This window comes from Petromyzon marinus, chromosome 2 (genome assembly GCF_048934315.1).
Source record: "Petromyzon marinus isolate PM22_M1 ecotype Great Lakes invasive population chromosome 2, UKy_Petmar_22M1.pri1.0, whole genome shotgun sequence".
Classification (NCBI taxonomy): Eukaryota; Metazoa; Chordata; class Hyperoartia; order Petromyzontiformes; family Petromyzontidae; genus Petromyzon; species Petromyzon marinus.
In genome coordinates, this window is record NC_133668.1 from 10,579,581 (window position 1) to 10,600,383 (window position 20,803).

A 20,803-nucleotide genomic window follows, 5' to 3' on the forward strand; every position below is an offset into this window, starting at 1 on the left:
CTGTGCCAACTTGCATTGTGCGCACGTATGAACAAACATTACACGCCTTCACTGTTAAATGCAAAAACTTGTAAAGCAGTCAGGAAAGCACTCCCTTCAGTTGCCAAAATAATGTCTGTGCACAACACAACACACCGTAGGGATCAGCACAAGGTCACTGCATAATTCACTGTGCAGTGCACAATCTCTTAGAGGGTTCTTGGGTGATTTGACAGATATTCATTACATCACTCCTGCAGTGTTTTGTTTGCCGAGCATGTGTGTTCCTGCCAGGGGTACCTGGATGTCGCTGAAGGAGGTGGCCGACTGTGACTTGTGTAGACTCTCGAGGCTGTGCAGCATTTGCTCCATGTTGCCGAGCCCACTTTGACAATGCAAGAGGTCTGCGGGGGCGGGGGGTGGAGAAAAAAACAACACGCTGTGTTCAAAAGCATCGTGTTCATGAAAAATAGATTGTAGGGATTAATGAAAAGACTATGCTTTTTTTCGGTGAATTAAAACAAATTTAAATGTAGAGGAATTCATGCTGTATCGTATATGATGCATACATTGTTTATTTTCAGTGTTCCATTAATGAGCTCTATGTAAACATGTGATCATTACTGTAGCCGAGTACTGTATTATACAATTGGAAGCCTGGTTTATGCATGGTTCATTCCTTCGACGAGAGCTTTTTAATGTTTTTATCATATTCAAGGCCACTGAGGGTGAATCCTGTGCATGTATTCGTTGTGTTCTGCTACATGTGTGGCAGAGCTCCCTAAGCAGGCATGTATGAGGTTAATTCAAACACGGATGCTGAGTTAAATGCTCTTCATCTACATTTTAATACCACCAACAGAAGACGTTGGGGGGTAGCCTGAAGGTCGAAGTCAATTCCACACCTTGACTTAAAGCTTTCGTGACTGCAGGAAAGATTTCCAAAATCATGAGCAAACACAAGATCGAGGTTCGATTCAACCCAGTTACATAAAATTCGTGCTCTGATCCCATCTTTGAAGGATGTGATCCTTGACATGCAATACCCCGGTGTCTACAAACGAAGCTGTGTTTGTGGCAGCAGTTACATTGGGGAAACTAACCGACATGTCTCGGACCGTGTTCGGGAACATAAGGCAGATCTGAAACACGGTAGGACCAATACCTCAGCTGTGGCTGATCATTGTTTTAACGCTGTGGGCACACACGACATTTATTTTTCCAAGACGAGGGTACTCTGCAAACCCACTGGCTACCAACAGAGATTCGTTCATGAAGCCATCCAGATATATAAACACTGACACAACTTCAACGGAGAGGATGGGTACAAACTGAGCAATCATTCGAAGGACGTTATTAACCAGTTTAAGTCATAACTGGATGTAATGTTTCCATCCTACCTGCCGATGTTAGTAGTTATTTCCGACTCTCTGAGTTACATACACGCTAAATGTCTCACTAACACAGCAACCGTTGCTCCTTGTCCTCGAGTTGGCGGTGTCCCTGGTTTTTTAAGGAGCTGGATGTCTCACTAGCACAGCCACTGTTGCGGTGGTTCTCTTACATTGACATGCTAATCTCTCACAATGCAATGGTCACCTCCACAGCTGCGTCGTCGTGGAGGTATATCAGCTCTCCGATCTTACATTTACATGCAGATTCCATCTCTAGCCCCACCCACTTACCCTTGGGCTACACCCATCTCAAACCTATATAACATCCTGCTTCAGCAGCTCTCTCGCTATATTTTTTTCACCGGATGACGATTGCTTGTGTTGCGATCGAAACGTCGTGATATTTTATTATTTTTCTATCTACGTGGCTTTACCGAAAGACCCAAAGAATATCAATTCCGCACCATTCACAAAAGGATTAATTTGGCACATCTGTGAGAATTACATCGCTCCCACAAATATATACTTCTGATGTCAGCCCAGCAAAGGCATGTGACCTTAAGATTGCTGGTAACATGATACATGACTAACTTTAACATGCCACAATCCGAGAATAGGTTTTCCCTTTTTTTCTGGCAACAAAACAGGTGTTAAGATCTAGATTTGAAGTTGGCGTGACTGCAGGGATCCATACTCTTTGGTTCTTTCGGTAAAGTCACGTAGGTATAAAATAAAATAAATTAAATCGTGACGTTTCGGGCACAACACAAGCGTCCGTCATCAGTGGGACAACCACAGCAAGAAACAATTGCTGAAGTGGGCAAAAGGGCTGCTGTGACAAGAGGCTATATAGGTAAGAGAGGGGGGAGGCGCAAAGGAGGCGAGATAGAGGGGGTGTGGGGTAGGGGGAGTGGAGCGCTGCTAGAGGGATTAGGAAACGAGCAAGGCAAAAGTGAGCGGGGCTGGGAGTGGGAGGCTGAAGAAACTGGAGATGCGGATATGAAGGCAACACCATAAAGCAGTTAAGGTTTTACCTGGTTAATAGCATCCTTCCAATGATTGCAGTCACCCCTAAACATATCCCAGTGGATGATATAATCTCCCAGGCCGATGTAGCCCTCAAAGGCTTGGCACACGTCCTGACAGACGTTGCTAGATCTGAAATTGCCACCATCCTTAAAAATGCTAAGAAACCCATTAGTAGCATCAGCAAAGACGAGCACTCTGAACTCGCAAAATTTAAAAAGAGAGATGACATAGTCATCCTCTCGGCCGACAAGGGCAATGCTACTGTCATCATGGATAAAACCACATACAACAAGAAAATCCAGGACCTTCAATGATGGCAGTTACACCAAAATCAACAAAGATCCTACTAACAAAAAAAACAAAAATATCATTACCAGTTCGACTTCTCTAATCGAACCAGTCATACGGCTCTCCCTAAAACCTTCTGCTACTAGACCACCCAGATGATATGGTCTTCCTCAGCTCCATAAAGAAGGTACTCCACTTCAGCCCATCGTTGCCACTATCAACTCACCTACCTACTAACTGGCCCGTTTTCTGCCTGATACCTTGCTTCCACTCACTGGTAAGAGTACCTCAGCAGTACATAACTCAGCTCACTTGGTCGCTCTAATAAAGGGCATTTCTCTGTCCCCAGATGATTTTCTCGTCAGCTTTGATGTAGTTTCTCTGTCAACCAAGGTTCCTGTGCCTGACACCTTAGCAATAATTGAAGATTTAATCCAACATGAACTGAATCCTGATGTTCCTACTCTGGTTAGGCACTGCCTTACCAACACTTACTTCACCTGGAATTGTACTTTCTACAAACAACTGAGGTACCACCATGGGTTCCCCCTTATCACCAGTGATAGCAAATGTTTTCATGGAGAAATTTGAAACAGATGCCATCCAGACATCCACCCTACGTCCTTCCTTGTGGAAGAGATATGTGGATGACACTTTCGTTATTTGGCCACATGGCCTGCCAGCATTGAACCAATTTCTCAATCACATTAATTCCATACACCCATCCATCAAATTCACTATGGAAGTGGAGAAGGATGGCAAGCTACCATTCCTGGATGTTTTGTTTGAGAAGAGATCTGATGGCTCTTTGGGACACTGTCTACAGGAAAGCCACCCACAGATTCCTATCTGAAACCTGATTCCCACCACCATTCGGCACAGAATTCCCTCATCAAACCACCATAGGGCCCACTGCATTTCTGCCCAACACCACCTAGCCAGTGAACTAGAACACGTACACCAGGCCCTCAAGATGAATGGGTACTCGGACCGCATTATTCGCAAAGCTGTTTCTCCAACCATGGAGAAACAACCCCAAGACGCCGATCAAAACCATCACGTTACCATACATAGCCGGCGTTACCAAAAAGATTTCTAAAATCTTAAACACAAGATCCAAATCCGATTCAGTAAAGTACACAAAATCCGTGATCTAATCCCATCTGTGAAGGATGTCATTCCTGACATGCAATATCCTAGAGTCTACAAACTAAGTTGCACCTGTGGTGGGTGTTACATGGGGGAAACGAAACGACATATCTCGGACCGTGTTCGCGAGCACAAGTCAGATCTGAAACACGGCAGAACCAATACCTCTGCCATGGCTGACTATTGCTATAACGCTGTGGGCTCTCATGATATTTTTTTTTCTAAGACCAAGGTACTCTGCAAACCTTCGGGCTACTATTAAAGGTTTGTTCATGAAGCCATCCAGATATTCAAACACAGACGTAACTTCAACCGAGAGGATGGATTCAAATTGAGCAATCATTGGAAGGATGTTATTAACCAGGTAAAATCTTAAATTGCGTATATATCTTGCTTCCATACCCGCATTCCCAGTTTCTATAGCACGCTACGCCCCCCCCCCCCTCACAGGCCAGCTCATTACCCAGTCCCGGAATCGTGCATCTTCACATGGTAATACCCCCCCCCCCCCCGACTCCACACTTCCCGCCCCCTGCATCTCTCCTCCTTGGCTCCTCCCCGCCCCTCTAACCTTAATAAACGCTTGTCACGAACAGCTGTTTGCCCACTACAGTAATTTTGTATCTTGCTGTGGTTGTCCCACCTGATGAAGGATGCTTGTGTTGCGCCTGAAACGTCGTGATTTAATTGATTTTATTTTATACCTACGTGACTTTACCGAAATAACCAAAGAGTATAGGTGTTAAGATACTCTTTGGTTCTTTCGGTAAAGTCACGTAGATAGAAGAATAACTAATAGATCATGACGTTTCGATAGCAACACAAGCAATCATCTTCAGGTGAAACAATACAGCAGGCGGACTGCTGAGGCAGGAAGAAATGTAGCGAGAGAGCTACTGCAACCAAAGGTTATATACGTTTGTGGTGGGTACAACCCAAGGGTAAGTGGGCTAGGGATGGAATTTCCAAGTAAATGTAAGATCGCAGAGTTAGCATAAATCCGAGAGAGGAAGGGAGGGGGGAGGGAGGGGAGGGGCTGCCGTAACGGGCGAGAGGGTGGGGGTGAAATTTACAGAGGGAACAAGGTGATAGAGATAAAAAAGAAAAAAAGATCCAAACTTAGAAATGTAATGCAACTCAGAGAGTCGGCCAACACAACAGCTAACACTTTACCTGGTTGATCAACGTCCTTCCAAAGATTGCAAAATTTTGCATCCACCTTCTCGGTTGAAGTTATGTCTGAGATGTGTGGAAATCCTCCCCATTAGAGGAAGTTCAATCTTGATTTTAGGTGTTAAGATGTTAAAACCCCAAACTGAAACCTTTTACAAGGAATTATGTCTGCATTAACCATGCCTTTTGGCGTCCTCTGGTCTAACACCGTTTGAGACTAGGACTCGAAAGAAAGCTGTCTTTGGTGTGGACCAATCAGTTTCAAAGACAATTAATATATTATCAGAGTATGTTTTTTGTTTGGATTCTGACCACAAGTATTGTGGTTAATACAGACATAATTCATTGTAAAAGGATTCAGTTTGGTGTTTTAACATCTTAACACCTGTTTTGTTGCCAGAAAAAAGGGGAAAACCTATTCTTATGTTTTGGTACTGGCAAAGGAGGTCCCATGATGCCACAATCCATTGAGCCCAATTATTATTCGAATTTTTTTGGCCATGGAAACTGCTGTACTTGGAGCAGCAGACTGCATTGCGAGCCAAATCTCAACTCCAATGGGGCACTAAGTACAGGGAGGGTAATGATTTGTACCTCGGTCACATTTCTCCATGTCCTGGGAGTCGTGGTACCACCCAGCAGCAAGGCGTGCTTGAGGCCCCAGGGAGGCCTGTCGATGCAGGCTGCTCTGCCGACGCTATCACCACAACCACACACACATACGCGCACCTATAAAGCGGACGTTTGAATAGATTGTTTTAAATTACATCTGTAAATGCCGCAGGCAAATGCATTATAAACCCTTAAAAGTATCTCATGCTCTTTAAGCGCTGGGTCACATCATGTTAGGTGTTTTTATTATCATAACGGCACAGAACCACAGAAAGGTTTAATATGGGCAAAACAAAGTCACAGCAGTCACTAAATACAAACAGAAAGATGGCTTTGAGCCAACATATTTCGTTGTCAATATTGGGCTGGAAATATTCGTAACAAACAAAAGATAAATATCCCCTGTATAACCTGAACAGACATTTGGAAGAAGTGCTGTTTGCGAGCACGTAAGAAGGATGGCACGGCACACGAAGGGGTGGGTGGCCAGAACCACGCCTGGCCACCTTTGGCTCCCTAGTGGCAATGTTTACACACCACACCATTACTCATTTGGGGCCGAGTTGACAGTTCAAGTATTTGCCACTGTTATTGGTCGTGAGCAGGTATTGAACTCATGTGGCTGGCTTTGGAGCGCAGCGAGCTAAACCATTGCGCCACTGCCGCCCTATATTATATGCTCTCTCTGAAGTCCACCGACTATTGCTGCTGCATGCAGCGCAACAGTGATGCCCAAAATGAATTACTCTTTGGTTCTTTCGGTAAAGTCACGTAGAAAGAAATTAAATAATAATAGAATACGACGTTTCGATTGCAACACAAGCAACCATCATCAGGTACAAATGAATGAGAAAACAAACATAGTAAAGTTGGAAATATAATACAATACAACACAGAAAGTCGGCCAACAAAACAGTCAACACCCCACCTGGTTGATTACGTTCTTCCAAAGATTGCTAAATTTGAGAGAGAGACAAAACATAGACACAGAGACACACACCTGATGATCGTTACTTGTGTTGCAATCGAAACGTCGTATTCTATTATTATTTTATTTATTTCTACGTGACTTTACCGAAAGAACCAAAGAGTAATTCCTGCAGTCACGAAAGCTTTGAATCTAGTTTCAAAATGTCAATGTTTAGGAGACTTTATAATTCATGCTCACACAGCTTATATTTAAAATATTACGGGTGAATTGCTGCATCGCGGGTGTGTGAGGGATAGTGGCGACTGGGAAGCCCTTCATCCAACAATGGATTAATCATGGTTAATGATGCTGTGTGTGAACCTTCAAGAGGTTTACGTGTATAAACCATAATTTGGAATGTATTCCCATACACCTATGATTTAAATGAAAATAAACACAAACCTTGATGAAACATTACAAATGTCAGTTAGAAGAGACACTAAGGCACTGTAAACATTAAATATTATCACTGTTTTCAGAACCAGCAGCATTAAGTAGTGCGCTGCAAATAGTTTACATTGCTCTATGCAACCCAAAGCAGCTTAACTTGTTTACGGAATGTCCAGAGGAAGTGGTTATTTTGCAATGTGTGCAATCTCCCTATACATTAAGGAAATTGTCTCACATTGTCAACTGCACAGCTTCCTTTGCTGCAAAAGTGAAACCGATAGTAAACTTGCAAGCTCTACCTCGTCAAATAGCATATATACTTTCAAATATTTTACCAAATCAAGTCGGGGAGAATTGCTTAATAACGAAATGCATTAGATTTGTTACGGCTCGTGAAAGGTGGCAGCAGCTTGGGGAGGGCCTTACATCCAGCAATGACTTCACCATGGTTTATGATGATGAGACAGGTTAAGCAGTTGTATTTTATCCTGTTATAGTGTATGGCTTTTGTAGGATGCATGTGCTGTATTTCTATAAGTATCTCTTTGACTATCGTTAAATCTTTCGTTTTATTTAACATAAAAAAATAAAAGTCACATTTGGGTGTGACATTTTTGGCACATTGGAGTAGTTAAGCCACAAGGCTAAATAGCCCGAAACCATCACATAGGAACGTGGGGCTACACCCAAACCCGGAATGTGAAGATTTCCAGCCCACGTGATGCGACCACAATTCACATGTAGCAGTGGAAAATCAAAAAAGTCTAACACATGCGCAAACAGCATGTTCGACACGCCAGAATGCACCTGTATGCGGGTGAGCGTGGTGTGAATGAAGCACATTATATATAGCAAGCACACGGTTAATGAGAATAATGTGACATGCTGACATGTGCAAGTGTGCTTGCCTGTCCAGCCACGGCACATACAGGGGTGTCTCCGTCAACCGAGGGGGCCATGGAGATGCTGAACTGCCGGTGCTGCCGGTGGTGGCGCAGACTCGACACCCATTGCTCAAAGTGCTCCTTGGACTTTGTCTGGAAGCAGACACCGACAAATATCACATACCTACTATAATCACCCAGGAATGTCTGTCCTTAACGCTCGTGACATCACTCCACATCGTCCAGCCCCCATAATTACTATTCATGAGCAGGTGACGTCCTCAAAATGGACACCCCCCCCCCCACCCCTCCTCATTAATAATGATGAGCAGGTGACATCACTCAATATGGAGGACTAGCCCCCCTCATTAATAATCATGAGTAGGTGATGTCCTCCAAATGGACACCCCCCCATTATTACCTACTATGAGCCAAGAATGTCTGTGTGCATCGCTCGTGACGTCACTCCACGTCGACCAGCCCCCCTCATTAATAATCATGAACAGATTACATCCTCCACATGGACCCCCCCCCTCATTAATAATCACGAGCAGGTGACGTCACTCCACATGGAGTACCCTCCCCCCGAATTCATAATCAGGAGCAGGTGACGACACTCCACATCAAACAGCCCCCCTCATTAATACTCATTATAAGGTGACGTCCTCCAAATAGACACCCCCCCCATTCATAATAATTAGTGGCTGACGTCACTCCACATTGGGGGCCGAGGCGCCTCCTCCCCCCTCCTCGGCGTCAACCTACAACCCTCACTACAAAGGCAGAACCCTCACGTCACGTGATCTCCGTAACGTTATTGAGATATGAAAGTAAAAAGAACTCATGATGAACAAGGGATCATACCCTGAAAATGAAATAGATCTGTCACCGCGTCCTTACAAATTGCACACGCATTAATGCAATGAATATCATGTCGCGGTCTGCTTTTCCCTTTCAAGTTTAAGATTTACTGCAATACACCCGTCCTTGGATGGGCAAAAAGGCTATTTCATTAATAATAGCTGAAAGACATCTAATTGTGTACTTTCATAGATTTGAAATGTATATGATTTCAAGAATAGGCTTGATGATAGCTGGCACTACCGATCTGTGGGATTTCCCTGAAGGTCACTGGACATACCTTGAGGTGGTAAATGCTCTCCTCATTATCCAAATCAATGCAGCCGGCCTTTCGCTTGATGGACATGACAGACAAACCAAGGTCCATGGAGCCATGCAGCCTGCCCCGCTGTACCTACACAGACACAGAGATGCAGCCACACCTTCAGAGTTTACTAATGTGCAAATAAACCACTAACGGGGCAGACTCCTCAGTGCTGCCTGTGAATTGTGTGAGAATAAAAGTAGTAGACTATGGCAGGTTATCGTCACACAAGTGTGTAATTCATCATTTGAGAAAGAGCAATGGTAGACCACAAAGAGATCATGCATAAGATGTCCAGTTGCAGGGCTATGGGGTGGCCTGTAAAAGACAGCAAATCAAGTAGGTTATCACCTATCAGTATAGACTAAACTGCATTCCCTAATCCAGATACTCCATTTTCATTGCACATACAATATACTCAATAAGGAATTTAACAAATATTTCAACTAGGAGCCTTCTGAAAAAGAGTCTTGAGACTCATGGGCATTCTTTGATATGGTAAAGGTGCAGCTCTAGAATTATTGCTTAATTCAATGTTGGCAGAAGGTTCTCAACTCAAGGAAGCCCCTTTATATATTCTGGGTAAATAAGAATATAAAAATTGGATAAAAAAATTCAATGTGTTGTGGAGAATACTGAGATAGCTTGTGTGCGGCAGTCGTGAATATGATGGTATTATTGGACAATTCAATAATAATAATAATTCCTATCAAGGTACAATTTTCTCCCAAATGTCGCATTTGTGTGGGAAATCATCTGAAGTTGGGCAGGCAGATAGGGTAAAAGTGACGCATCTCGCTTCCACTTCCTGCATTTTCATTGTGCCCTATGCTACATTAGAAAGTGTATTTATCCATAAGAGGTTTTTGGGTTAGATCGCGTAAATATATAAATGTGTTATTAAAACCCGCTACCACCTGACACAGCCAACTAGTAAGGGTTGTCACGTAAACAGAACATGCCAATTTGTCACTAGTATAGCACACCGGTGTGTTGGAGAGCCAAGCCACAACATTAACAATCCGAGTACGACGTTTCGCCATTAATTACAACTAGCGTCATTAAATACAGTGTATTTAATTTAACAGCGCGGAAAGGAAGACATGCATCGCCAGAAATCTGTTTATCATAGTGTGGAAATTTTTCATTTTACAGCTAAGACAAAAATTATTTTCTCAAGCATATGTCCAAAAAAACCTCCAAATTATATGACAATACTCTGGTGTTATATGTGAGACGGTATAATACTCAAATGCAAATGTTAATGTGTGATGCGCATGATAGCTAGACAACATAATCCCCACTATCCTGCCTTACAAAATTGTGTGAAAATGCTTAATAGAGCACCGAATCAGCACGCATTTTCGCTTCAGCGTAAACACAACTTCAGTGAATATTAACCAAATCAGTGAGGCAATTTCTAAAAAAAAACATTACCTCCAAGTCTTCATGTATTAAATTGTATATTTTTTTCATTTGAGTAATTCTGAATCAGAAACACGGATGCATGTGGCTTCTTTTGTATGCATCTGGGGAATTGTTTCTGTTTTACTGTTTGACATAGAGATAGTTCATAAACTTGAATGCATGCTTTAGGTGCAAGGTGTAGGTGCAGCCCTCCAATGTATTGCTAATGCCACTGTTGGCAGAAGGGCCTCCTTCATGCTGGCCAGATGTCTTGGATGAAATGGAAATACCCACTTTATCCCACTACAGGTGAAATTCCGATTGACTAACTGTGACGCACCCATTTATACTGCTGGATGGAGAGGTGGTGGGGATTTAAGAAATTTGCCCATTTTTAAACAGCCGCACCAGGGGATCAAATAAATCTGCCAATCTTTGGATTGCAATCCAGTATGCTAACCATAAAGCACCCTTTGAATTGTTAGAATAGCTAAAAGTATTGAAGGGTAGGTGGTGTTGAGGGACAATGTAATGATAATGAAGCCCAAATGAGAATGGGAACATATCAAAGGGACACATGAGGAAGCAATGAGTATCTGTGTGGAATGTAAGTGGAACGAGGGTGTCATCACCTTGCAAGAGTAATTGTGAGAGGTGTGACCATAAAATATTAACTACGAGCAAATTTATAATAACCAATTAGTGTATGTCAACATTTGCAATAACACATTGTGTTGTTCTGTATTGGGGTAATTCTTTTACGCTATTACCAATGATCAAAATAATGCAATTATTAATTGCAACATGTGTACATTTTATCATTGCTTTACATGGTATACTTCCCTATGGGGCTGAATTGTATTTAATTAGATGTGCTAAATGGTTTAGGTGTAATATTTAATAACATGGATTCCTCACATATAGTAACATATTTAAGTGGACTTTATGGTATTAACAGGTAAAATAGACATATGGCATAGGATATTCTGTACAGTATGATTATGTCAATATCAGGGTTTCATAAACTATAAAGAATAGGTTGTATTTATCCACAGGAAATGTATGCTCAACCAGACTTTGAGGTACCACCGTCAGCAATCTATACATATACAATGTTTAGATATGTCATTACTTTGATATACGTTTATATATTGAATACGGACGTCAACTAAATATATAACGATAGCTCTAGATTGGAATTAATTTCCTTAGAACTGCTTTTGTGTTTAGTTTGTTCTTCTTCCCCCACACCTCTGATTAGCATAGTTGGCTATGTACGGTGCGAAAGAAGTTAAACATAAGTATAACATACACATACAGTATGCAGTATACAATTTTCATTGGAATGTCACTTTTACTGTCCGTGTGACAGTAAAGGCGGTTTGTGGATGAACAGGCTCCTTGTTGGCTATAAGATGAGCGCCATGATAACACACAATAATATACTTTAGCCTCTACACTTCACATTTCACTCTGGTTGCTACTTACATCTATGGGTGTCTTTGCATACTTCAGGATCCCGTTATCCAAAGTGAAGAAACGCTGAGAAACAAAAACATATCAGCAAGACGTGACGTTGGCTGGCCTCATACCACGCGTTATTCATCAAGACTTGCTGATCCAAAACAACATCCGTGCCCTATTTACTGTTTTAAATGGTCTTTCAAATTGGCTTGATATATGACCATGACATGATCATTCTCAAAGGGGGAATGTGGAACATGTGCACTGCACATTTGTTCTTGTCCAGTTATCTGGCTTTGCGACGGTCCAGATATTAAATCGAGCAATGTAATGTAGTCTAGTTATTTACAAATACAAAACAGGAATGCGCCTTTCTCTCGTGAGTGGACGATTAGAGCAGACAAGTGCTGAAGCAAACCATTACAATTTACGTTTCTCCCAAAGTACCTGGTGCCAGCCCTTCAGGGGCCATTTGCGTTTCTTGTGCAGGCAACCTTCCTTCCGAACTGGTGGTGTCAAACTGCCCTGGCACTCACTCATTCCATCCACAACTTCCCACACTTCTCCATCGTCCTGGAAAATCAAAGACATACAAAACATACATATAAAACACAACCAAAAATATTTCTAAGACTGTCGTGGCAACTGATGTTAATGAGCACTTATCAAGGTCAGTGTGGCACACAAGAGGATAATTTGGCCAGGTACTTAGTATAGGCTGAATCTACCTAGAGGGGGCTCAAATCGAGTTCATATATACACTTGTCTTATGTTGTACATGGCCAGGAACTGAATACCAGTTCCTAGAATGATAGAATAATTACACACATCTCTACATCACAATAATATTTATGCCAATAATAGGTATATGTACCGAAATGCATGGATATTTTCCAGGAATGGAAATCTATAATGCATGGGAATCCTTGAACAATTACTGGCATCTCAAACATTACAATCATTGAGCTATTTTTCTACGGCTAATATTTATTCACTTTTGGCAAGTAACACTGCTTTGAATTGTGAAAAGGCTAATCAATACACTTGAGTGCCCTGAATTGTAATGCTTATTATTTAATAACCGAGCCTGCAATCTTTTTTTAGAGTTCAACATTAACAGTGCAAAGTTTAGGTACGCATGTATGTTCAGCTTCTTTCGCACCGTATGTAGCCAACCATGCTAATCGGAGGTAATGATAACCATTGCAGTTCATCTTTTACTTTATCAAATGAAAATTGTAAATTTATTTATATTTTCAGAATCCTCGTTTGAATAATGATCATCATTATCAGCTATGACCAATTCATTGATGGAATATGACCTGCCCAAGCCGTTAGCATCCGTCACGGTCCTGCGAGGAAACGATTCACCAAGCACCTGCACGCAAGTTTATTTTCTAGTTTTAATAGACAATGTGTAATGAGGCACAGCAAAAAAAAATCTCACTTTGCTAATGGTGAAGAATGATGATGTGGTCTTCAGTCTCAGACTGATAGCCGACTTACCAAGAAAAAGTGCCTACTTATTTCAAAACCTTTTAGCTGTCAATCACCTGTCTGGCTGCAGGATTGTGCTTAAGATAAAATGAGAGAGTGGGGGGGGTGTGCACTGCTTGGCTTGCTGGACATGAATAATTCCCTTTGTCTTTTGTCATTCTTCGGTGCCACGCGAGGTTGCGAGCATTATGCATCTACAATTCATAGTCACGCATAGAACACCCGTGTTTATAATAACACCAAAAAAAGAGGTGAAGACCTATATGCAGTTGAGTATAGGCATTTGAGCTGGAATCCTGTCCTTTTCAATAAAAAGGCGCTGTTAACGTTTCTTTGATCTGAATCAAGATGTGAAAAAAAATTTTTGTAAAGGTGCAATGTCAGAGCAAAGGGAGAAGCAATGGATTGATGCATACTTAATAGAGCAGTTATGCTGCTGGACAATAATTGTTTTGGCCATCAAGTACATTGAGGTTTGTGTCAGAAAATATGCTCTATAAAAGAAACTCGTGATTATGTTCATCATTATTGACAGAGCATAATGATGCTTTTTCGGGAGGGCCATGCATTGGGATACATTGGCGAATTCCTTCATTAACGTTTTATATGTGGAAACAATCAAGCACCAAGTAAAAAATATGTGCATGTGAGGAGAAAGCACTACAAACTCAAATTCAGCAACGGAACAATTGCCCTCCACCCCTACCGTCATCAGTGGGAACGGGTGGAGGGAACAGGGTTATGGGAGTTGGGGGCCCTATAAAATATTCCATGTGAAATTAATCCCTGATGATCATGATGGTAACGATGAGGGCGAGTAAAATTCCATCACAGCAAACAACGCCTGTTGGAACAGATGAGACATGGCGTGTGTATGTGGTGCTTCCCACCTGCTGACTGTCTCTCTGCGAGGAGCTGCTCTTGCCTTGCGCTGGGGGCTGCGACCCAGCTGACCCTCGGCTTTCACTGCTTGCACTTTTACTCATGTCCAAGGAGGGAGTCTTCTTTTCTATCTCGAAATCACGATGACGACTTTAGTCCCAAAGAAGGTCCGGCCCTTCCGTGAAACTGGCCCTTTGAGCACAACCTTGAGCTTTTGTTTGTTGGCTTCACAGGCCGATGGGGAACATGTTGAATGATGATGTCACCGCTCGCACTGTATTAGGCCGGATTCCCTCTCTCATAAGAATTAAATGCGCCCTAGTCTTGCTTCATGCGGGATCACTTTGTCATGGGGGATGGTCTCTTAATGCAAATGTCAAACCCAAGGGAGGAATAAAATAACATTGCCCTGCTCTTCCAGCATATATTTATTGATGAGTGGTTTTGACCATGTAAATCACCCTTTCTGTTGGCTCTTCCGTGAGTGGGTTCTGCCAGATGTTCTCTCAGATTGCTTACTAAGGTCACAGATGTGTAAATTTCCTTCAGAAATAACCTCTGTGTGGTTGAACAGCGTGCACGGCACCACGGTTCCTGAAAGAAAATGCAATCATGTGAATGCCTCTAAAGAAGTCATCAGAATGAAATGTATTTTTAATTCCTTAAGCCCTGAGTAATGTGGCACTCACCATCACACGGTAACTAATAATCATATCCTGCTATTCCTATTAAACAACACAAGCATTGTAATTGTGCCTTTTCATGTTGGTTTATACCGAGAGACTGCACGCCGCTTTCTAAAAGCAACGCGAGAGAACCTGCTTGTGAAAAACGACAGGATAGTTACTCTGCGTGGAGCCACACACTGCAGTCAACTCTATCTTTTAAAGCTCCGACGAGTTCCTTCACATCAACACAAGCCTAATGAATGTTTCAATCACGTATCGTGCTTTGGCAATAACTCCTGCAGAGACTCTACCAGGAATGAGGTGAATGCAAAATGCAGCAGCATTCTGACATGAGAAACGTGCTGTCCTATCAATCACGATGTGGGGGCAGGGTTGAAAGTAGTTATTGGAACTGTACAAAGCACACATGCAGTAATGGAATTACTCAACACATTATCTGTAGCAGCAAACAACATCACCAAACACAGGCATCTGTGCAAAATTATCTGAGCTGCCCTGAGCACACCGTCCTCTGCTTATTAAATAACATTCAAACTCGAATAAACCCCTTCTACCTTAAGTGCCAGTTCGTATTAGGAATTGTACTACTATATAGACTTACTGCACATTAATCTGCGTTGTCTTCATACTCTGCAGAATTTGCTTTTAAGGTATTGTGTCCCCATTCAGCTCTCAGCTTTGCAAACAAAGAGACAATTTCAAGCCCTGACCTATTATTCATTGTGCCTTTTACAAGCCACTTGAAATACAGAATGTATTCATTTTACTCCGAATATGAAGGTTAGATAATTAAAATGTGACTATTACTGCAAATAGAGTATGGTAATAGGAAATTAGCCTGACTTTAAAAATAGCACCCACGATTAAGACGGGGTTTGGTAGCGTAACATAAATCAAATTCCATGATTGTGTTGAAATTTTTCTGCAGTGGTTATTCATGTTTATAAGGTTAAATCTGAAGTTTGCTGTGACATGGTGTGTCAAAATTTGCTAGGCCAAGAAGCATGCTCGGGTGTAAACTGGCCCCATGCACTTTGGGTGTGGTCTGCATTTGGTGGGAGCCTCATGGACCCAAATGAAAATGCTTGTGCGAATTTACCCACTGCATTTTTTCCCATACAAATCACTCTGCGTTCCCTTGGTCATGATCACGTAACGTAAATTCCAGCCATTCTCAATCCACAAATGGAAGGTTTCCCCACGCCTTGTTGGTCATGGGTGTTTTTACTACCATACTGCAACTCTGTTCATAAGTGCAGGTTAGTAAAGGGGTGAGAGGGAGTTTCAAATAGTATTTCTTCAACCAAATGAGAACTCAAGATACTAGGATGAGTCTTATATGCAAGAGTGGCCTTGAGCATTCATATGCCAGTAGGGGGCGATGATTGCTATGTATAATCCCAACTGAGTAATTTCCAGGTAATTTTAGAATGTGGCAAATTTAGACCCTGATGCCAGCACACAATAGCTTACTCTTGCGAATGACGTGGTTACCTTTAATATCCACTGCAAATCATACGACGCATATTGTTGTGGTTATTACAGCCACAGTAATTATCAAAGCGGCCGCTGGATTCAAATCGTAAACCTCTGCAACGCGTGGCAAATGCTCAACTGCTGTGCCATGTCACGACCCAGAAGGCAGGCGACAGACAGGAATGGTTCGAATATCACTCACCACTGAAGCTAGCAATGGCTATAAATTTAACTTGGGTTGTCAAGTTCATAACACAGCACACTAATCATTGTACCGCCGCTCACCCCCACCCCAACTAAATTAACAAACCTTGCAACACACTTGCATATTTTTTTCAGTCTGTGCAGTTAAATTGTTTTAAATTGACCATTAAAGAGGTGCCTTAGTCTACAAAACATATTTAATGGCTCAATTAGACACTGGTCTTGCTTACCTCACATACTCCTATAATGTAGATCTTCCAGTCACCATGCCTCACATCAAGCCAAACAAGACTGATAAATCCTCCTCCCCGTGACTCATTAAATATCTCTACATTTATTACAGGAAAACGTATATGTGCAGCCCTGCAAATACTTGCACATGCCATTACTGGTGGAAGGGCCTCCAGAGGAAACTTTAGAGCCCCTCCAGAGGGCAGTTGGCCTACTCTTCCACACTGACCAGACATCTTGGAAGGAGTGGTACCCACAATGTACCCCACTAAATGTGACATGCCGATCAGCAAAATATGGTGTACCCATTTATACTCTTGGGTGGATACAGGCAGGCGGATTTAAACAAAACTTGACCATCATTTCCACTGTCACACCAGATAAAACCGGTGACCTTTGGATTGCAAGTCCAGTGTGATAACCATTACACCAGTGATTTAATTATCATAAACAGTCTATATAAAAGATGAACTTGAGCACAAAATAACGTCATGCTGCATCAACTGATTTGCTTGCCCAAAACATATGTATGGCAAGTTGTGACATCTGCGCTCATCAAGCAACTGAACTTCCATTATTGAACAAAGAAATCTAAACATTAATGTTATGTATTCTTTGTGAATTGGGTTAACATAGCCACCTCCGCCACACTCATGGAGGCCGCTCTCCGATCTTACATTGACATGCTAATCTCTCACAATAACATCACTAGCGCCGACCACTTCGTTTATGACCCTTGGGCTACACCCATTTTAAACCTTTAAAACAGTCTGCCTCAGCAGCTGTCCGATTCTTTTTTTCTTCCTGATGACCAACGCTTGTGTTGCGATCGAAACGTCGTAGTTTTTTTTGTTATTTTCTTTGAACCTATCTACGTGACTTTACCGAAAGACCCAAAGAATATGAATTCCTACTGTCACGAAAGCTTGAAGTCAAGAATTAAGCAATTCAAAGACACTCTTAGAAGACAGGTGCCAAAACCTGATGCAGTTTTCTTACAGTCTACAAAGTTAATATTTTATAATACGCCACAATCAGAACAGCTGCTCAAATATGCAGCATTTTATTATTGAGACGACTAAAATATTTAACACCTACCAAGTATCAAACCAAGTTGCACCTCATGCACTAAATTATACAGTTTTATATACCCAAGGCTGAAATTACATTAAATTTGAGGCGTTGACAGCGACATTAATTTATTATAAAAGAGTCAATGACGAATGGGAGGTGCTCCTGACAGGACAATATTGCAGCTCAGCTCACACAATTAGAATTCATAGACCCTATGCCATAATGTTTAATCTTTGGTCGGAATGTCGGTGCCATAAAACGTTCTGCCCATTGTGATATTTGAGTTACCCCATTGTTTTCATTCGGGAGAGTGGTGGTGCAATGGTTAGCACACTCTGAACCCTGGTAACCAGAGTTGTATTCTTGGCGACAGCTAACATCAGTGGGCGAGCGATTTGTGAATTGGGTCAGCGCCTTCACCAACCTGCTCTGAATAGCATCGTTACGTATGGGGAGGCCTTCATCCAGCAGTGGATTGACAAAGGGCTGTAGATGCATTACGTTATTTGTATTATAGAGGATTACATTGCAAGGGTTACACATTACACCAAAAATCAGTCTGCCACTCTCTCATTGATTCCAACTATGTCTACTGATAACATGCTGCTAAAATACAACTGTGAATGTTTTTATCATCTATCACTTTTAGAATATACAATTCCAGAGAAAATGAATGTATGTTGATGTATTGAGGCTCTCTATAATTTTCAGTCACTTTATTCTCCTACACACGCATGCAGCACTTAAGTTCTTAAACTCCCAAGGCAATCGGAAAATCATCGTGCAATTGAGTTCTCTAAAAGGCGCACTGACCATTACATTTTGAACTAAAAGCACAAAACATCACAATATTGGACTTATTACCACAGCACCAAAACAAATGTGTTCAGTTAATAGATTAATCTATTTTAAATCCATGTTACAATGCATGTTTAGTAAGGTACCTGAATGATTGGTGGTTTACAGGGAATACATTAAAACACTGTGACCAGAACAAGGGTATCCTTACTCCTCATCATAACAGGCAAAGTGCGACAAAGCCATCATCACTCAGGACACCTTGAAGGCCATCTAATCTTGTACAATTTGCTTGGAAGGATTTATGGAGTTGAGCACGTCGGTGGGCTACTATGTAACCAGGAAAAACCTAGCCTCCTTTCATGGCGATCGAAAAATGTGCACCAAAGTCTATCAAGGAATGTGCACCAAAATCTTCTACTGAAATTACATCAAAACACAACAATTCATTCGACAAGGAGCTAGAAAGCCAGCACTAAATTGTTGTGTCATAATCGCTGGATTTGTCTCATTATGAACAATGCATTGTCATGTTAACTAATCTTTGTGTAAAAACTGCATATACAACCGAAAGTCACATTATAGAAATATTAAGCAAATTATTTGGTGATACTGCATTGGTAGCAGTGCGTAAGCACACAAACACTTAACACATTCGTCAATAACGCTGCCTTAAAAGGAAAAGTATAAAACACCAAAGGACAAAAAATGACATCACAAATTAAAATTTGTTTCATCTAAGTTCGAAAATACTATCCCAAATGTATATGGAACACACGAGCCACAAATGCACAGGACTGTAATGTCTCCGAGTTACACAGCATGCATTATTTGCATATTTAATGTTGGAAGGTATATTTTGTCTTTTGAGACTAAATCACTGAGAATGTGCCTGCTGCCGCAATCTATGTATACTGTACACTGTATGCTGTACCGTATAATAAATTAGATGTGGAATACAGCAAAGGAAACTGCTTACAAAGTGAACCGTTACCTCCCTTTCTGCGAAACTTAAATTTCAAATCAGATTAAATGCAATTTAACTCATTACATTCGAACACCACGGTAATACATTCACAGTAAACAAAAGAAAAACATTCCGTACTTGCCTTTTTAGAGTTTGTAAAGAGCAACCCGCCTCCCTCAACTCCTTCGGAGCTCAAACATATGCGCCCGATGTTGTCAGCACTTACAAAAAAAAAGTAGCAACGCTAGAACTCGACCCGACCCCTCTCGTCAAAGACGCTCACAACAACACCACCACCCACCCACCCTACAACGTTGCCGTGTGCGATGATGATGATGATGGGGGGGGGCCCGGTCAGCGAGACCCCCACACAACAAGCACCGTACGTGCTTGGACGGCGGGGGGGCAAGCGGCAGACAGAGAGAGAGACACACAGAAGAGAGAGACACAGAGAGACAGAGACACAGAGAGAGACACAGAAGAGAGAGAGACTAGAGAGAGAGACACAGAGAGAGACACACACAGAAGAGAGAGGCAGAGACAGAGAGAGAGACACAGAGACACAGAGAGACACAGAAGAGAGAGAGAGACAGAGAGAGACACACAGAGAGAGAGACACAGAGAGACACAGAAGAGACAGAGACACACAGAGACACAGAGAGACACAGAAGAGAGAGACAGAGAGAGAGAGACACAGAGAGAGAGAGAGACACACAGAGAGAGACAGAGAGAGACACAGAGAGACACAGAGAGAGACAGAGAGAGACACAGAGAGAGACACAGAGACACAGAGAGACAGAGACACAGAGAGACACAGAGATAGAGACACGGAGACACAGAGAGAGACAGAGAGAGACACAGAGAGAGAGAGAGACAGAATACGCGGGTCCGTGGCTCACGGCAAGCAGTGGGCGGACACTGTCGGTGTCCCCCACCGCCGCAAGGAGCGCGAGCCCCTTGACACGCCGCAGCTCGCCGATGATTGGGGGCTCTGGCCGGGTTTCTCCTCCCCACCTGCCTCGCCCTGCCTTAGGCAAGACGGCGTAACGAGGGGGGAGCGGCGGCGGCGGCAGCAGCAGGA

At 42.3% G+C, this 20,803-nt stretch overlaps 1 protein-coding gene across 7 annotated transcripts in view; it reads right to left on the bottom strand.

The window, feature by feature from the left end:
• Positions 1–20,803, bottom strand: part of LOC116947738 (oxysterol-binding protein-related protein 6-like) — a 52,325-nt gene that overhangs the window by 15,355 nt on the left and 16,167 nt on the right. For 4 of the 7 annotated variants that reach the window (XM_032963828.2, XM_032963797.2, XM_032963837.2 and 1 more), the window contains exons 2-8: positions 14,292–14,877; positions 12,352–12,477; positions 11,929–11,982; positions 9,010–9,123; positions 7,893–8,021; positions 5,607–5,709; positions 280–383 (exon numbers count right to left, since the gene is read on the bottom strand). In XM_032963828.2, the coding sequence (XP_032819719.2) occupies positions 280–383; positions 5,607–5,709; positions 7,893–8,021; positions 9,010–9,123; positions 11,929–11,982; positions 12,352–12,477; positions 14,292–14,387 (726 nt within the window). In that variant the 5' untranslated portion in view covers positions 14,388–14,877. Of the gene's footprint in view, positions 1–279; positions 384–5,606; positions 5,710–7,892; positions 8,022–9,009; positions 9,124–11,928; positions 11,983–12,351; positions 12,478–14,291; positions 14,878–19,864; positions 20,707–20,803 lie in introns of those variants that run through there. The other 3 variants (XM_076069664.1, XM_032963817.2, XM_032963847.2) reach the window with 3 other exon arrangements.